Source organism: Symsagittifera roscoffensis, chromosome 1 (genome assembly GCF_963678635.1).
Source record: "Symsagittifera roscoffensis chromosome 1, txSymRosc1.1, whole genome shotgun sequence".
NCBI lineage: Eukaryota > Metazoa > Xenacoelomorpha > Acoela > Convolutidae > Symsagittifera > Symsagittifera roscoffensis.
The window spans coordinates 41,849,417-41,868,662 of record NC_087062.1 but is presented as its reverse complement, the minus strand read 5'-3'; the positions used below and the strand labels follow the sequence as shown (position 1 = coordinate 41,868,662).

General features: G+C 36.0%; 2 protein-coding genes across 2 annotated transcripts in view; one reads left to right on the top strand and one right to left on the bottom strand.

The window, feature by feature from the left end:
* LOC134844621 (huntingtin-interacting protein 1-like) overlaps positions 1–19,246 on the top strand; it is a 477,037-nt gene that overhangs the window by 260,763 nt on the left and 197,028 nt on the right. The window lies entirely within an intron of this gene.
* LOC134844525 (protein PTHB1-like) lies at positions 12,804–15,995 on the bottom strand. Its single transcript, XM_063861252.1, has one exon. The coding sequence runs from the start codon at positions 15,987–15,989 to the stop codon at positions 13,320–13,322; it is 2,670 nt and encodes an 889-aa protein (XP_063717322.1). The 5' UTR covers positions 15,990–15,995; the 3' UTR covers positions 12,804–13,319.

Sequence of the window (19,246 nt, the reverse complement as noted above, 5' to 3'; positions counted from 1 at the left end):
AAGTTTCGCTGACTATAATATCGAAAAACTGATCAGCCGGTAGTTGACGATGGACAAACTAAAAAGAAGTTTCCTTTCATCTCCGATGCAGCTATTGTAATAACAACTGAAAGATTTCAAAGCCCGTGTAATAACTTCCAGTATGAGAAATTCAAAAAAATAATGGTAGCATTATCATATTTATATCTGTTCCTTTTTGAGTTAACAATAAAATATCACCACAAAACCATTTAGGTCGGTCTAAGATTAATCGAAACGGCTCCTTTCAATATGACAATCTCTCCGTTAATTGATAAAGAGAATAGACGGGCGGAAAATGGCCAGCAAAACATATCTAATCCTCGGGCCACTAAAATATATCTCATCTACGGGCCAGTAAAGTATACCTAATCCACTTTTCAGAAAATCAATATTAAAAGCCAGACTTCAAAAACACCTTTCTGGTCATATCCGATGGCGTTGACAGGCAATAATTTTAAATTTCACATATTTCAGTTGCACCGATTCAGTGACATAAAAATACAAGAGCGGGGACATGAGATTGGCTGGTAAAAGTTAAATGGCAAGTTTCGCTGACTATAATATCGAAAAACTGATCAGCTTTTAGTTGACGACGGACAAACTAAAAAGAAGTTTCTTTTCATCTCCGATGCAGCTATTGTAATAATAATTGTGGTTTCTGCGATTCGCAGATGATCTATGAAAGGCTATCCAGGCTGTTTTAGCTAGTCTGTTTCTCTTAATTTCCACATTCCAGACTGAGTTAATTTATAGAGCGAAGCTAATCTTCGTTGTTTCTCTGCTAAATAAAAATGAGAGGAGTATATTGAGAGAGTATGTAAAATGAGAGGATATTGAAAATTTCCCAACAACATAAGTTTTCTTGCAAAAAAAGGATTCGCAGACTCTGTTGGAAAATTCTTGCAACCGGTTTTTTCGATTGAACCCTTCATCTCAGATTTGATAGGGTAGTTTTTAAGAAATTTCAAAAAACTATCAGTTGAAAACCGGGACTTTCTGAAATCCATAACTTTTTTTCTGCACAAAAATAGGTCCTGGCCGCTTAAACAGAGATGATTCCCAAAACTGGGTTTCTCGATTGAACACTTAACATGAGAATTGACAGTGATTTTCGAGAAAAACCAAAAAGTTTCCAAAAACGTTCAAGATTCAAAACTTTCAAAACCTTTTTCGACAAAAGTTGTGCGTAGCCAGCTCTAAAGGTAGGCTTCCAACAACCTGTTGTTTCGGTTAAATCTTGATATTATATTTTGCAGGATAGTTATTAAGAACAGTCAAAAAACATTTTCGAGAATCATAGCTCTAAGTGTTAAAAATTTGGGCTTAGCCTCTTATGCAAAAGAAATTCACTAAACCTGTGATTTCCGTTGAACCAAAAAACACAGATATGAGAGGGTACTTATTTACAAAAGACAAAAAGTTTCCGAAGAACAGTCAACAAATCAAAGTTTTGACATTTTCGAGGAACATAGCTTTTTGTTTAAAATAATTGGGGGTAGCCGCTTATTGCGAAGTAATTCACTCAACCTGTGATTTCCGTTGAACTCAAAAACCCAGATTTGGCAGGGTAGTTATTGAGAAAAAGCGAAAACTTTCCGAAAAATAGTCAACAAATCTAAATTTTGACATTTTCGAGTTGTGTAAATTGGGTGCAGCTGCTTATGCAGAAGAGATTCACTCAACGTGGGAATTCTATTGATTCAAAAAAATTTAAATTGTGATGATAGTTTTTTCAGAAAAACCAAATAATTTCAAAAGCGGTAAAAAAAACCAAAAACTGACTTTTCCGAGAGCCATCATTTTTTGTGTAAGCCGCTGATGAAGGGCTGCTATCTAAACTCGACTCTATCCATTCTAAACAAAATCCCATTTTATGTTTTCGAAAAAAAAAATCAAAAAACTTTGAAAAAACGGTAAAAAAGCCATAACTTTTCGTGTAACAAAATTTGTGCAAAGTAGTTTATGCAAAGGATTTGATTGAAACTAAAACTTCAGATGTGGGAGAGTAGTCTTAGAGAAAAGTAGTTTTGGGCCTAGCTAACAATAATGTAGGCTTTAAAAAGCCTGTTAACTTGATTCAACCTATGACATCAAATAACAATTTTATTCTTCCGAGAATCATAGCTTTAATTGTAAAAAAATAATTAGGCGTTGCCGCTTATACAGAAGAGATTAACAGAACCTGTATTTCAATGGAGCGCAAAAAATCAGATTACAGAGGGCAATTTTCGACACAAAGGTGAAGCTAAGCTTCGCACCACATGCGATACAGCGCAATAAAAAAAAAGAATGTCAAACACTATATCTATAATGAATAAGGCTAGTTTTGAAACAAACACATGCCGAGACAATATCATGTGAAATTCTATCGAAGATAACTTACCCAGCGGCAAAAAAAAAGCCAAAAAATACCTTGGACGAAACCCTTTACGTTGATTTTAGACAACTAAGTCGATATAATATAGACCAAAACCAATTAAGCCCAGAAAATGCAAAATAAAAAAGCCGAAAAAATTCCAAAAAATCAAGACGTTTTTAAGCCCCCTCACCCTTGTTACACCGACACGCTCACGCGTACTTTTCTCGTTCGTCGAAAGACGTGATATGAGAACGATAAGCGATATAATATAAACCAAAAGCAATCACGCAGGAAAAAAAAATAACTTATGAAAAAACGAAGCCGTTGTCATGAAAAAATTGTTGTCATGAAAAAATTGTTGTCATGAAAACTAAAGTTTTTGTCAAGCTATTTTGCCATTTGTGCAATCCAGGAGAGCATAAAAAATTATGTTTTCATTGAAACGACTCAAAATTAGGTCGCCAAGCCAATAAAAAATAAGCCAAAATCATGTGGGAAAAATTTTCAGCGAAAAAAAAAAACAAAAAAGAAATACATAGAATGTCAAGGTTGAAAAATTACAAACAAACTGTAGAGGTTAATCAACTAATAGTAACTATAAAGTAGAAAAAAACTAAAATTCAAATAAGCGATGTAGTTGGATGGTAAAAACAAAGCAAAACTAAGCCGACAAAAAATAAACCGAAAGCGACGAAGTCGAAAATTCAAAAAAAAATCAAGTAATTTTTTGGAAAAACACAAACAAGGATGCACAGTGGGAGTAATAGACCACATAGATGCACATACTGCGTGCATGTCGTGCATTGCATGCACGCTGAAGTCTATGGAAAAAGTTATTTACGGGAAAAAAGTGTAGTACCCGATTGCAATACCCTGCTTATCGCAAGAAAAGTGAAAGAGAAAAGTGAAAAAGTTTCGAAACAAAACGGTGAAAAAAAAATAGTCTTTTCCAAGGTACCCAAACTTTTAAGTAAAAAATTGGGCATAGTTGATTATGCAGGGTCGCTTCCCACATAGGGTTGTTTCGATTGAACCCAAAACTCAGTTTTGGGAATGGTTTATGAGAACCATTCAAAACTTCACAAAACGGTCAAAAAAAAAGAAACATTTGAACTTTTCCGAAGGCCTTTTGTACAAAACAAAATTGGCCGTAGCTAAGTTAATCTTTTTGTTTAAAAAAATTGGCCGTAGAGAATTTTCCACAAACCTTTCTTTGGATTAAATCAAAAATTTCAGATTTGGGCGGGCAATTTTCGAGAAAGATCAAAAAGAATCGAAAATCAGTAAAACAACCAAATTTTTCCGAGGGCCCATAACTTTTAGAGCAAACAAATACGGCCTAGTTGATCATGCAGAGTCGCTTCCCACTAATAGATCCCAAAACCTCACCTTGTATTTGAATTTATTATGAAGCAAGCAATTCAATACTTCTGGCAAGTACGCCGACAAAAATCCATGGAGACAAAAAAATCAATTTAATTCTGAAAACTTCCCAGTAACAAACATTGCACACGGTAGTTAAATTTGAATGTCAGTAGCATAGCAGCAATTGATTTAACTGATTTTGTTAAGCTAGTTGTTAACCCGAAAAAAGTCTACTTTCCAATTTGATAAAGCTCGCTAACCGCGTTTTCTTTTTTGCGTTTGTTTTCATTTCTCGAAGACAACTTTGTCGATCATATCTAACTTATTATGTTATATGCGTTCGAAAAAGTCTCACTCACAGCACGTAAAAATATTGATTTGGAAAAAAAAGAAGTTTTTTGAAAAAATGTAGATTTGCCTAAGTTGTTGATTTTCCTCGTTTTAATCTAGAATCTTTAAACAGCAATTCTTTGTACCTCGATTTTTTGTATCCGTTGTGGAAACTGTTTTTCAACTTGGTTCAAAGGAGCGCTATCTTTGATCTCAGCATTTAAAAAGTCATTTTTTGGCTCTCTTTCAGCTAACACAAATCAATCGCAAACTTTATCAAAAGGGCCTCGTTGCTTTTTTGAAAACAGAGATCAAACAAAAATCCGACAAGCGCAAAACTAAATTATCAAGCTGAACTTTGTCCTCAGAAAAACCCGACTTCAGCTACTACCCGATAAATAAATGAATGACTATGATTACGTGTAAATGAATCGACAAATCGAAAACTAAACAAAAAAAACATTCAAATCGTTTAATGGAAAAAAAAGCTGTTTATATCCGAAAAATCTTGGAGCTCAATCACCTGCACAAAATACATATTTACAAATAGTATTCGCAATGTAAGAAAAAAGCTCAACGATTCAACGAAAAAAAGTCAGTTCTGCAGGAACTAAGCCGACAAAAATGAGCAGAGAGACGATAGTCTAAAATAGGCGAAAACTTCAAAGTATGCAATTTTCGTCAGTAAATGAGCGAGATGTGGCCATCGGCTTTACGATTAAATGTCCTGTATTCATGTCGAAACCATTTTCGTATTCGACACGAATTTCTGAATACTGTGTTTTATAAATTGGTTTGTTGTATTTACATGCAAGTTCTGTTTCTGGATATACTTGAAATCGTGTTAATTTATTTTCTATATTGTGGATGTTTCTTAATTTGTGGTTTGTAGTTCTGATTTGGTCAGGGTTTACATCTTCATATAGAATTGATTCGATAAAACATTGATTCGATAAAAAGAATTGATTCGATAAAAGATTCGATAAAATAACAATGGTTGCTTGTGTGCGTGTTGTAGGATCGCAATATCCTTGGTCATTTTTGCAAGGTAGTCTAATTCCTTGGTAAAGAATTGTATCGTCTTTTAAGTCGCGTGTAAGTTGTACTTTTCGAGTTGTATTTTCCAATCAAAAACCATTATCTCTTGGTATCCTTTATTTTTTGTGTCTGCTTTGCAATTTGAGGGATTATTTATTCCTGACGAAAGTATGCTATTACCACTGCTACAAATGCGCAGAAAGATACTTGAATTTAAAAAAAAATGTTCAAGTGAACAAGTCGTCTTTTACCCGAGTGCAACAACATGTTTATCGCAGGGGTAAAAGTAAGACCACTCAAACAAAACAAATTATTCAAAAATACAGATATACAAAATAAGGAAAGGAAGTGAAAATGAGACAGAATTCTGAAAACCTGCGAAAACTTTTCCAATGCTTGTCTCGAAGTTCAAGAATTGTCAACCTTAACTTGGCAGTGAAATAAAGTTAAGAAATTCCAGTTTGGTCACTATTTGCAATCCACTTCAAACAAATGTTTTATATACCGTAATAAAAGCATAAACCATTAAAAACAAAATTAAAACAGCGATAGCAGGTTGATGCGCAAAAAGCACCGAAAACTCCGACCACAAAAAAAATACATTTTTTGCAAGCTGTCTTGTTTTTGATTAGTTCGGCCAATAGAAGATCTGAACGAAAGACTAAAAAGTGAGTAAATTCGATAGTAGGAGTACAAAACACAAATTTAACAACAATTTTTATCAAAATTTTACAACAATTTATTGTATATTGTTTTTCAAATTTGTTGTAGATTTTTTTTAACGTTTTTTTAGTCAAAAAGGGGGCAAAAAAGCTTCAAAAACTTAAACACATGGATTAAAACAAAGTTTTTATATCTTACTTCCGTATTATAGGCCTGCTCGCTCGCATTATTCGCGCGAAAGTGGACGAAAAATTTGAAACTAGTTTTTCTCTACACTGAAAAAATGTTTTGGAAATATTTTAATAGGGTTGGAATCACGACTGCAAAGGCTTTAACACAGAGACCAAAATTCGCTTCGCAAGTACTAGCAAGAACACGACAAAAAGCAGCTCTATAAGGTGTAATAAGAAGTATATATAAGCCTCAAGTGAGCAAAAAATGAGGCTAAACCTGAGAGTCAAACCTGCTACCTAGAGTTTACACAAAGGCGAAGCTGCACTCCGCAAACACAAGCGAGGAAAATGCAAAAAAGATCTCTAAACAGGCAAAACAAAGTGAAATAAGGAAAAGGTTAAAAAGACACCTTGAGAAATTTTTGACAAGGCTTGGGAGTAACACGTTCTCACAACTGCTTCATGGCCGCTTGTAATTTTACTAACACTAGCCAACAATAAAGTTGCTGCAGTTTCTTTCAAATTGCCAATGCGATGCAGGAAAAACCCGACCAAAAAAACTAACTATTTCAATGTTCCGGATTTGGATCTTCTACCGGTTGATTAGGATTTCAATGTTCCAGATTTGGATCTCCTACCGGTTGATTAGCATTTGAATTTCCTACCGGTTGATTAGGATTACAGACGCTTGGACAAAAAACTCAATGCCCAGCTTATGCTAGATTCACATGTTTTAATATTTTGATCATATTTTGTACTGATACGAAATGCCTAATTTTGAAAGTTTCAAAAAGGGACTTAACGCAAAAACCTAGTGACTTTTCAACTAAAGTAGTGGATTAGCTGCATATTTAAAGAAAAAAACTACTAATCGATCTTTCAACTGAATTTTTTATCTCAGATTTGGCTGGGTAGTTTTTGAAAAAAAAAATTGAAAGATTCCAAAAGACGATCAAAAATTGAAAAAGTTGCTTTTCCTAAATTCACAAAACTTTCGCTATAAAAGCATGGGAATAGTCTCGTATGCAGAGAAGATTATCACACCCTGATTTTTAGATTGAATCCTTAATATCGGCTTTAGCTGGTAGCTTTCGAGAACAGTGATGAAATTTCTTTAGAAAAAAACGGTTTGAACTGGATTTTTCCGATCTCCATATCGGCTTTTCTACAAAAGAAATCAGGCGAAACAGAATACACAGGAAAAATCCAAGCACGATGTTAGCTTGAATGAAATATCAAACTCAGAATCAGCAGATTTGAAGAAAAAAAAGAAGTTTCCAAAATTGTACATTTTCTAAGGCCACATTTTTTCAAAATGCAGGGCATAACCGCTTGCGCAGGGAAAATTTGCGAACCACGCTTTTTCTTCTGGTTGAACTCTTATTCTCCGATTTGGTAGAGTAGTTTTTGAGAAATATCAAAAAAACTTAAAAATAGACCAAAATGTCAAAAAACTGCCTTGTTTGAGGCCATAACTTTTTTCTTCCGAATTTAGAGAACAGCCGCTTGAGAAAAAGAGATCCCAATGATAAGTTCTTTAGTTTAAACATTCATCTCAGATCTATGCAATTAGTACTTGAGAAAATGAACAAATTCAAAATCAAATAAGTCAAAAATCCCCCTACTAAAACTTTCGAAAGCCGTAGAACGTGGTGTGAACTGAAAAGAGACTAGCAAAATATGCAGGCACAAAGAATAGCAGCCAGCTTTTCCAATGACACCATTGCTTTGAAAATTGATTCAGTAGTTCGCAAAAAAAAATTAACAAATCCCATACATTTTCATAACACCTGTTGTTTTCAAACAGGATCTTACACTAGCCAAAAATTAACCAGCACTATATGCTTTTAAATTATCTATGCTTAAATACGCTTAAATATGATGAAATTGAAATATACTAAAAGTGCCACTAATGAGCACTTTTATTTGCGACTTAGGTTGGAAAAAAAAGAGAGTTCGTCATAAAACACTTCGCTTTGCTTGTGTAAACAGTCTCACACACATAACACTTTTATTTGCGAATTAGGTCAGAAAAAATGAGGATCGTAATAATACACCAAGCTGATTGCTAGTGTAAATATGATAAATCACTCAAACTTTTGAAACGATTGTTTATGGTACCTGCTTTTGCGTGGAAGACAAAGAAAAACTAAAACACACACAAATATTAAGTGCTTCCCCACTTTCAGTAGTCGGAACAAAAAAAAATTATCTGCTCAGACTATTATGCATGGACACTGACAAAAATTGTTCAACTTTTTGAATCAAGACCGAAAGAGCTTTAAAAAGACTCAAATCAAACCATTCAATCTGATTTGAAGCTGATTTAATCGAAGAACAGAAGCGGTAAAAATTGAAATATCAATTTAAAAAAAAACACAATCAAACAAATTCTAGGAAATGGTGGGCTATGTACATTTCATGTTATTGGATTGAAAATCGCACAAAAAACTTAAAACATTGCCAACAGACACTTGGAAAGTTTCAATGAACGCATCCAAAAAGAACTCTTGAAAAAATCAGTTTTCGAATTTCGGGAAAAAAAGATGTTACGAAAGCTCTTTGAAAATCCGGAACCTTAATCATTGAGGCATATTTGAAAACTCAGCTTCCAGCAAAATTGATACTTGGTAATTTTTTCATTCCACTAGGATTCTTTGCTCCATTTCCACTTTCGCAATTAGATAGCGCTATTGGCAATTCTTTAATCAAATGAATTTAAATTGAAAGTCAAACCACGAAAAAAACATAAATATAGCGTGAAATTTTTTGAAGATTTTTTCCAGAAAAAAACATGGCGTAATTAAGTGTCATCACTACGTTCATTGACATTGACATTTAAGTCTGATATCTTCATAAAAGAATGTCCACTTCAAACTAAATTTTTCCACCATATTTTTAACTTATATGTTCTTATCTTAAAGAAGGCAAACTAAAAAGAAACTTTTAAAAATTTAACTATGAAACGCCCAACATATAAAAACAAACCGTGCAACAGAAATTAAATTGACTCAAATTGAGAACACACACGATGGTCTGAAAACGGAAACCTTCAGAAACACAATTGGCAGTGTTACATTTGTAATGCAACAAAATTTATCAAGCGGTTACTAAGCAGACAACACTCGGGTAGACGACCATTCAAAAGAAAAAAATTCATAAGACATTTGGAAAAAAAATTGAACATCTTACGTTCCCTAGTACGTCAGCTGGACAAAAAATACAAGCCGAGTAGCGAAAAAATTAACAAAAAACAACATCAACCAACTAAAGCGCAAACGCGATTGAAGTAACTGTTCGCTTCAAGTGACCTTTTTAAAGCAAAAAATCAATAAAACATCAGCCGAAACTATTCAAGCTCAGAAGCCTTTTAAAAAGGAAAAATAAAAAATAAAAAACAAAAAAATTATAACTGAGGCAAAGCGTAGCTTCGCAGCACTTACGATACAAGAAAAACACGCATAGCATTGCAAGCTTCCGAATCGAAAATCAAACCACTACACCAAGCAAAAAACTGACAAATATCAACCAAGCACTCCGTTTAATTTCAGGGACGGACAGTCGAAAAACACAACAGCAAAAAACAAAATGCCATTAACTAAGCAACCATTTAGCCAACGTTACTTACGAACAAGCCCGTAGCTCTTAAGAAATATAGCTGTCATGGAATACTTTGAATTCTTAAACTTTAAATCTCAATTTCCATTCCCCACCCCTCTTGAAGCCTACAAAAGCAAAACCATCTATTTTTGCTCATCAAATGTCGCATAAAATGATTAGGCCGATAAAAATTATCCGAAACCATTTCAGCGGAAAAAGTCACTTGCCCAAAATCAGAGTCGGTAAATTTACAAAACACAGAACGAATTTCAATTGTACTATAAACAGTTTTAATCATAAGAAAAATCAATGCTTTAGTTTCCTTGCCATTGATTTTTCTTCAGATTAAAAAACTTTATGCTACAATTGAAATTTATTCCACAAAAAGTAAGAAGACGAATAAAATTTCGACAACCCAAGTTTTCAATTAAAAAAATCAATTTCAATCATACATATTGAAGAATTCGTATTTCATTCATGATTGAAAAAAGTCCCACCAGGTTTCAAATTCTAGACCTTAGGATCCAGAAGCAAGTGCCTTACCGCTAGACGAAGTGCAAATGTGCCTGGAAGTTTTTCTGAGGCTCCATAATTTAGTTGCTACAAATTTGCACACAGCTGAGCTTCGTACCAATTTCGACGCAGCAAAAATTTAAGAAAATAAACCATCAAAGCATCGTTTTGTCGAAAAAAAAAATACTAAAATTGCAAAAAAGACCAAAAAAACTGGAACAAAAATACTTGCACATTACAAACAAACCGAAAACTTTAGCGTACATACAAACGAAAAACCAATTAAATATATAGGTTCATCAAAAATGAATTGAAAGTTACTAAAAAAGCACCAAGTAAATCAGCCGACAAATATTAGGAAGAAATCAATAAGCCGAAAAAAAATCAATTTTTATCAGAACGTTTTTTCAGTTGCAGACCCAGTTACTCCCTAAGTCCAAAAACAGTAATTCTAGACCCTGTTAAAAAAGAAACTTGGGTGAAACTGTAGACCTCTAAAACTCCAGATCGAGGAACAACGTTATTTACAAACTAGCACCCGATTGCAATACCATTGCTTATCGCAAGGACAAAGAAAACTAATTGAAGGAAAAAGTCTAGTTCTTGTTTAAAAAACAAGCCGCAAGCGAAAAATCACAGACAATAAATCAATAACAAGACTACTCGTATCAGGGCGAAGCCCTGAATGTTCCGACTGCCTTTTAAGGTTTATTGAGCAGCAGTAATACATAAAAAAATTAAATAAAATAAAATGAATTTTTTTTTTTATTTGAAATTTTTTATGAAAATCATCCCCCCACACGCCAAATAAAGTACAAAAAGATAGATTTCGTTCCTTGTAACAAATCAATTATGGTAAATAAGCTTCGTTCAACCAATTTGGAACGATTTATAAGACGGATTAAATCTCGCTTAGGCGTTAATAGCGCGGATTATATTGCGCGTTAATTGTCCCAAATTGGTCAAGATGGCAATCTTTTAACCCTCATAACTTTACGAAAAATGATCACAGGTGAAATATCTTTTCAAATTTAAGCCCAGGACAACAATATTTTTTGAATGATAAAAAAAAATTTCGTCAAAAATGGCTAGTTTAAAAGTCGAAATTTGTCTGAAGAAAAAAAAACCCACCCCGAGCACAAATATTCCGTTACTTTTGTATCGAAAGTCGGAACAATTACAGAAAACAATCAGAATGAACTTAGCTTTTGTTAGTGAGAGGGGACTGAGTTGATTTGTGAGCCATAAATTAGTTAATGAAAGCTTCTAACAAAGTTTAAAATCTTCGAAACATTAGATGGTGAATTGGATTCCGAATCACCGCTGAAAGGACTTTAATATGATACTAGATTTCAAGGCTACGGTTTTTTTTGGGAAGCCATACCTAGAAATGAGCGGGGAAAAACCTTCCCGTGATGGTCGATCCATTAGAATTGGATTCCGAATCACCGCTGAAAGGATACTAGATTTCAAGGCTACGGTTTTTTTTGGGAAGCCATACCTAGAAATGAGCGGGGAAAAACCTTCCCGTGATGGTCGATCCATTAGAATTGGATTCCGAATCACCGCTGAAAGGACTTTAATATGATACTAGATTTCAAGGCTACGGTTTTTTTTGGGAAGCCATACCTAGAAATGAGCGGGGAAAAACCTTCCCGTGATGGTCGAAACAACAATGAGTTTTCATTAACTATGATTAAATAACTGCTAATATCAGGTCGGAAACTGTATTTGAAAAAAAACGTTAGCCGCGATATTTCACGCTTTCCAGATACCATCTCCAACTTTCATTGGCTACGCAGAAAAAAATTGTTCAACAGGGCGCAGATATGAAAAAACATAGCCGACAGACTGTTGTACACGAGTCAATGAATGCTATTAAACAGAAAACAAAAATGTTCTGTTTTTTGAAAAAACTTCAACTTCCGAAGAAAAAATAGATGCCCTTATTACTCTTTGAATTTCTAAAACAATTTATCATTGCCCCTTTTTCAATAACATTAACCCAATTTGGCGCTCTTTATCACTTATCCCACCCCCACACATTTCAAGTTTTCCATTTACCCAATTGTTTAATGTGTTATTATGGCTGAACGCGTTATGTGTTACGAAGTAAGGTATGAAGAACAAATATTTCTTTACATTATGACAGGGTAAAATTGGTTTTTCAAAACTGAAATTCAAATGTGTGTGTGTGTGGGGGGGGGGGGGTTCAATTTGGAAAAGAGTTCAATTTGAGAAAACTAGATCAATAAGTAACATTTTTATTTCACTGAAAAATCTGAAAATTATATTCTACTTTCGAAACTTGTAGTCGGTCACTTTTTCTGTTCAATAATGGAAATTGCCTTGCTTTTAACAAAGGAAATTATCTAAATTTAAAAAGAAATCAAAAGTCGAACCGTGAAAGTAAATTTGAGCTTGAACAAAATTTATAACTTTCCTGAAAAAAAACCAAAAAAAAATCAACGCGACCTATATAAGAGTCTGAACTACGTTCATCGACTCTTAACAATGGGTAATAAACCAAATTAAACTTTTAATTGCAGGTCAACAATTAAATTTACCTAAATATATGCACTTTTTGCATCTAATATACAGCTACCACAATAAAGTCGTAAATTTCCTCACAAATGATGTTTGATCTAGCCATAAAAATTAAATCCCACAAGGTCCTCACGAAACAAATTGAAGTATCTCTAGTTCTATAGCCTTAAATTCAGCACTTCTTTAAAAATCTATGAATGGAGGGATCAATTTTCAAGGAAAGCGAATGCCTAATGGCAAGTCTCATTCAAATGAAGATAATGTAACATGATTAGTGCCGGCAAAATTAATTAACACTTAATGGTATGAATAATTTGTGCATGAGAATATCAATTTATTTACAGCAACTTCGAAGTAAGTATGATAATGGTACATATTCACTTATTTACAGAACTAGAACTTATGTACAGAATTTGAAGTACTACATTCAAAAACATGAAACTAGTTTATCTGAACAATAACTCAATAGCGAACCCGAAAGAAAATATTTCATCCAAATAAAAAATGTGCAACTTTTTTTTTTAATTTAGCTAACACTGAAAATAAAATCTGTTCGAAATTAGATGAAAACAGAATCGACTCATCGCACTAACCAAAAATATCATCTGAGCGGCATGAATCTTTGAAATTCAATGAATATAGCCGAAAATATAATAAAGTTGGCACACAAAGATAAATGAATCAATAGGAATAAGGATACCACACATTTTTTAGAGCTCACTTGAGAAGTCGAAATGTTCCAGACCATTCATGGCCTTTCCAGGACTCTGAGATCCATCTGAGGTCGGGTTATCTCCGTGCCCGTTCACTTCTTCCTTATCTTCGTTCATTCCATTCTCAGAGACCGGAAAAGGTGCTCTTTTTTCTATGACGTCATAAGACCTTGTTTGTTGAGCGCTTTCTGCGTCGTCTTCGTCTTCCTCCATAATTGCGTGACTATCATTGAACTGTGCCTTTTCTGGTCTGTAAGAAGGTACACTTCTGGAAGTCGAAGAACTGCTTCTACTCTTACCACCTCCCGGTGATGCCCCTTTCATTATCCTGTCAATGAGGAGCTTGACGTGTCGGAGCAGTTTCTCAGGTGAAGGGTACTTCTCCAGAGTAACAATCTGAGAATTGTCTTCGCGAGGGTCTTTGGACATTGTCGTTTTCAGCAGATGAGTAATAGCTGCATCTGCGTGCTCCTCCCATCCTTGGTCTGATGGATTTGAGAACAGAAGCTCGCTTGAGAATGCATTCTCAATAGTTTGCTGCTCTTCTGTGCTCAAGTTCTTGATCAATTTACACAGGAAAAAAAGTATTTTGGAAACTGAACTCAATTTGCAGCCAGACACCTTCAGTTGATCTTCCATTTCTTCTGCTGCTTCTCCCAGAGAATTCAGTTGTTTGTACGTTCCTTCTAACAGCGCGTCCATATTCATTAAACTATCTGCGTTCTTTTCTTTGAACTTTGCAAGCAGTCTTTTCTGGATTACTCTGAATTGAGTAGACCTTTGTACGACGAGTTCTGAAATGTTCGCCAAGTTGATTCGGATTTGGGAGTGCAATTCAACTGCATTGAGCAACTCTTGAATCGGTATCTGTCCCGAGTATCCTAGACTTTCCGTGCTCGCAGCACATGCTATTACAATTTCAAACTGACTCAAAGCTAGCCAAATTGCATCAAAGTCGTCAGATTGGAAACGGTATCTATTCGATTTGCTAGCAGTCAGAATAGTCACAACAGCACCAGAGAAGAATTGAAAAGCAATCGCATTATTATTTTCAGCGGCTGAGTGCTCCGGAAAGACGTTGCTAAACAGCTGCGCCACTGGCAATGGGGTTCTATTAAAATCCAGGGTCAATTTGTGTTCTTGCGTCTTCTTCGGTTCACAGACCGTGCAACACAAGTTGAATGGAAGTCTGAAACTAGTTTGTGATACTTTCGGTCTACCAGTTGAAGTTCTAAAGGAAGCAGATACAGGAACAGTTAAGTCTGAAGGTGTAGCATACTGCTCGACATAAAATGTAAACTCAACTTTTGTTTCATTCTTGCTACCACCAGCAGAGATAACTTGAATTTGCGACTTTGCAGCGGTAATTGGTGGTAAGGGCGACACAACTACTTCAATATCGTTGACAACTGCTTTTCCGGTGAGAGAAATTGAGACAGTAACCGATGGTACTGAAGATCCTCGCACGCGGGAATGTGAGTCAAGGGTATCAGGAACATGAGCTACTAAATCGATTTGATCCTGTGAATCATCCCTTTGTTCAACGCTTAACTGTTTTCCACTTATAGTCGATCGTACACCAGACAATTGCGACTGTAGCATTTCATAGTTTTCTGTAGTCCTCGAGTCTAGACGAGTCACATATGAAGTCAAATCTGGATCCGTTCCCAGATATCCGAGCATTACACGTCCCGCAGAACTAGCTGCCAAGATTAAATTTGAAATTCCATTGTACCCAAATGTTGTCACAAAACATGGCGTGAACGGCAGCTGGGATGTCCAATTTAGTTTCTGATCCTGCAGTACTAGCAAACTGGCGTTTGTTGTGGCAATCATGTAATTGACTGAGTCGTTAACGAGCGAGGAATAGGAGTGAAAACATATAGGCGTGCAATCCAATTTCTTGATAAATCGCAGAGTACCGGTGTCTGTGAAGCAGTAAATATTTCTGTCGCCTAAAGCTAGAATTGAAGGCTGGCAATTTTCATAATTGACTGAGCGCAAATCGCAAATATTTTCGCCACAATTGAACGTCCATTCTGGCTTCATAGCCTTAGCTGAAGAATCTGAGGTAAAATTTTGATACTGGTAAGACGATACTGTCTGAGATAGACTAGCCAAAACAAAGCTATCAGATGTATCCATGTAGAGAAAACTTGAAGGCAGAAGAAACTCGGGTACACTAGACGATAATCCTTTTGTTTCTTGCTCATATATTGTTAAGAACCCATCCAGTGACTGTACGCATATAAAATCTCGGTCCGAATTTCCCTTTCCAAATGGGCCACATACCATGTTGAAGGAATAACGCTCAAGAACATGCTCATACGCTGGTTCCAAAGAGACTTGGAAAGATTCAGAAACATTGAAGTTAATGAAGAGAATTTTGATAGATCGGGGACATAGCACACCTAACTGAACGTCTGAAGAGCTAGACACAAACCTCCCACATCTGATTTGATGTACTTCAGTTCCAATGGAGAATTCAGCAAGCTCATCATTCGGCTCAGCACGACCAGGACAGAAAATTTTTATATTTCCATTGATACTCGCACAAATCAAGCAGTTGGAAGAGTTTACAGCAAGAACTTGAAAACTAGAAGGAATGAAATCAAGCTGCTTTTCCGGGCGTTTACTCCAAACCTCTTTTAAATTGAACAAAGACATTGCAACATTACTGAAAAAAAAACATTTGGCGGCTTAGCGAATCAAAATCAAAATTAAGGTCGTAGAAGAAGAAGACTACGTACTATCGAAAGGTATTCCTAAGACTCGCAAGAGCAAATTTTCGATAGTACGCAAGAGAAGACTACGTACTATCGAAAGGTATTCCTAAGACTCGCACGAGCATCTCAATACCCGCACGCAGAAGAGAAACTGGAAAATCTTTTTAAGAGGTGATTCGTGCACGACACTGAAAAATTCGAGTAGTCAGATCTCAAGCATCATAAAACGCCGTCACGCAAAGTTCTGCCAGGACACCGGTTTAACTGGTTTACAGGAGTACACCCAGCACACTGTAAAAAAGTCCAACTTCACCGATGGAACAAACGATTGTCCCTCACCTTCCCAGAATACCCTCCAATGAGAGTCCAGACCGCTCTTCTACCAGAGAAAATGGATAGACGTTCGATATGAGACATCACAGCTATGATCTGTGGTCAAAATCATCTTCTGGAGTTCCAGCACCGAATTGCCAAAACGTATAGTCCCTTCTGCATTTGTGGTACACGCGAAAACGCCACGCATTTTCTGTTCAACTGCCTTTATTGCAGAAATTTGAGAGAAAAACACCATTTCAATTTCGAGGATATCACCGAAATGTACATCGAAGCCACTGATGAAGACTGGTGGAATCTTGCCACCTTCATATCATCTTCATCCAGACTGTAACAGAATATACTGGAGAACTCGCCAGATCAGAAAGAAGGAGAACGCATAAGACTCATAACTTTGCTAATCATTAGCCTGCAAAAAGAGGCATTTTTAGAATATATATGTAATAATAATAAGAGCAAATTTTCCTAATTCGTTCCATTGTAGCCGAAAATTGATCGAAAAATGACTCGACACCGGTAATGGTTGTCCAGGAATACAGGCCCAGGATACGTGACCAGACTATACGGCCTGTAATGGCTTGAACCGAACACGATACTCGTTTAGAAGTTTACTCAAACTAATTTTAATAAACTTATTATATAGTTTTTTCATATTAAACGTCGGGGCATTTTGGCCTCTAAAAGTCAACAGTGTTGCACCATGTGTTCCAAGTCAGTGGGGGAGAACTGGCTGATGTTCGCAAATTCAACTGGCTGACGCATAGCTCGTGTATGGGATACTCTCATGATATCTTCAAATTTCTGGAGAGGACCGCAAATGTAAAGTTTCTGTGCAATTGGTGCCTAAGTGCTGATATTCGTCCAAAATCTACTATGGATGTGTGCGAGCTGTCAGAAGGCATTGAGGACATCAGTGAGTCACAGGAGATCATAAAATCTCGGTCTACGTGCAATCCATCTCCTCCCCAACGGGAAGCTAAGTATTCTAGTGTCTCGAGAATGCGTTAAAATTGTAAATTCAAACAAACGTTTTCGCACATTTTGTGCATCTTCAGGTTTTAAAAATTCTAAACTATCTGTACAAAATGATCAAAGATCATAAAAAGTGTCACACACATCATTACTTCAAAATATTTAAAAAAAAACCAATCAAAACTTTACAAATATCACTGAAATTATGTAACAACTATTATGTAACATGTTAAAACATTTTGTCACAAGTTTCTGAGAGTTTTTGTTCATTTTTATTTTCAAATTTTCGTTTTGTGGCTAATTTTTATGCTAACATGTAAGTTGTTTCAAAATTTTGTTTGTTTTAGCCAGAATTTTTCGATTCTGGAACTATAGCCTTAGTGTCAGCTCCCTACTTCTAAACTCGTCGCGCGGGTTAATTGCCGGTCTCTCTTTCCTAATGTGCAGCGCCTCTAATGTAAATAACTTGATGCTGCTGGACGGCTGGTCGAATGTTTTCCAATTACACTCAGACTTACCACGCTCACTACCACACTGCCTTATATGCTGTCCAACTGGGGTATCCTCTTTTCGGTGTTCCTCAATCCTTGTGGTGAGATGTCGGACCGTCTGGCCAACATAGATAGATTTGCACCCACAACATTCAAGTCTGTACACCACTTTTGATTTCAGTTCACTGGAAAAGGAGGATTTTAGAGAGGGCATACAAGTTTTCAATTTTCTCGTCGTGAATATTATCAGCGCATTGGTGATATCGCGCACTTTTTTTGCTAATGTCTGACTGTGATTCCACCTATATTGGACCATCAAGATGGGTGGTGAATCACTGCTATAATCACAGGGCTTCTTTTTCTCAGCCATGTTTTTTTTGTTTTTGCCCTTGCTGATGATCTTTTCAAGGGCATGGGATGCAACCCGCGACGACCAACTTTCCGGATATTGGTTGGCGAACCACTGCTTACGGTTGATTTTCATGGCTTTATCATATTCTTCCCAGGTTGACGTACTGCGGAAAACCCGGTGAACAGTTCCTTCATTCACACTTCTCTTGTACTGAAGGGGGGCGCAGGTTCTAAAATTGAGTATGGTACCTGTATCTGTTGGTTTTTGATACCGCCCACAACTAATTTTCCTGCTTTTGTCAATACTAATTTGTAAATCCAAAAATGCCAAAGTTCCTTTTGTGTTTGGTGTCTCTACTGTGTACTGTAAATTTGGATATAAAAAGTTTGCAGCCCGTAGCACTTTTTCAGGATCACCCTTCACTGTTCTCACTATATCATCAACGTAACGGAAAAACAATTTAGATTGTTGCCCTGACTTATTTTTCTCCCTTATTGCGATGCATTTTCTGCAGTACCAGACGGTTTCACTTATATTGCGATACTCATCATCTGATATATCACCGCATTTTACGTGATACCAGTTCAAACAGCATTCACATTCTACACCTTTTGACCTGTACGTGACTTTCTTATTGCACTCGGGACATATTTCGTGAAGATCTTTCTCGGGCAAAAACATTTCGGATATATCCCTTGATAGTGCAGTTTTGTACTGCTGCATCCAAAGATTTGCTAAAATAACGGCAAGAGATGTCCCCATTGCCAAACCATCTTTCTGAACGTACCATGTTTCATTGCACTTGAAATGGACTTGACTAACTGCCATGTTCAACAGTCTCTTTATGGTTTTCCTAGCAATTGATGGTGGTTCATCTTGCTCATACAGTTTTCTCAGAGCTATGTCTATCGCTTCTTCCAGTGGAACATTTGTGTACAAACTCTTCACATCTAGAGATATCAAGTTTTCATTGGGCTCAAGATTAGTGCTCTCTAAGATTTCTCTCGCATCTAGTGAGTTGGTTTCGATGTTTGCGCCCTCAATTTTCTC

What these genes read in the sequence shown, in the direction of transcription:
- LOC134844525 (XM_063861252.1), bottom strand. Translation starts at nt 15,989, where the DNA reads ATGTCTTTGTTCAATTTAAAAGAGGTTTGGAGTAAACGCCCGGAAAAG.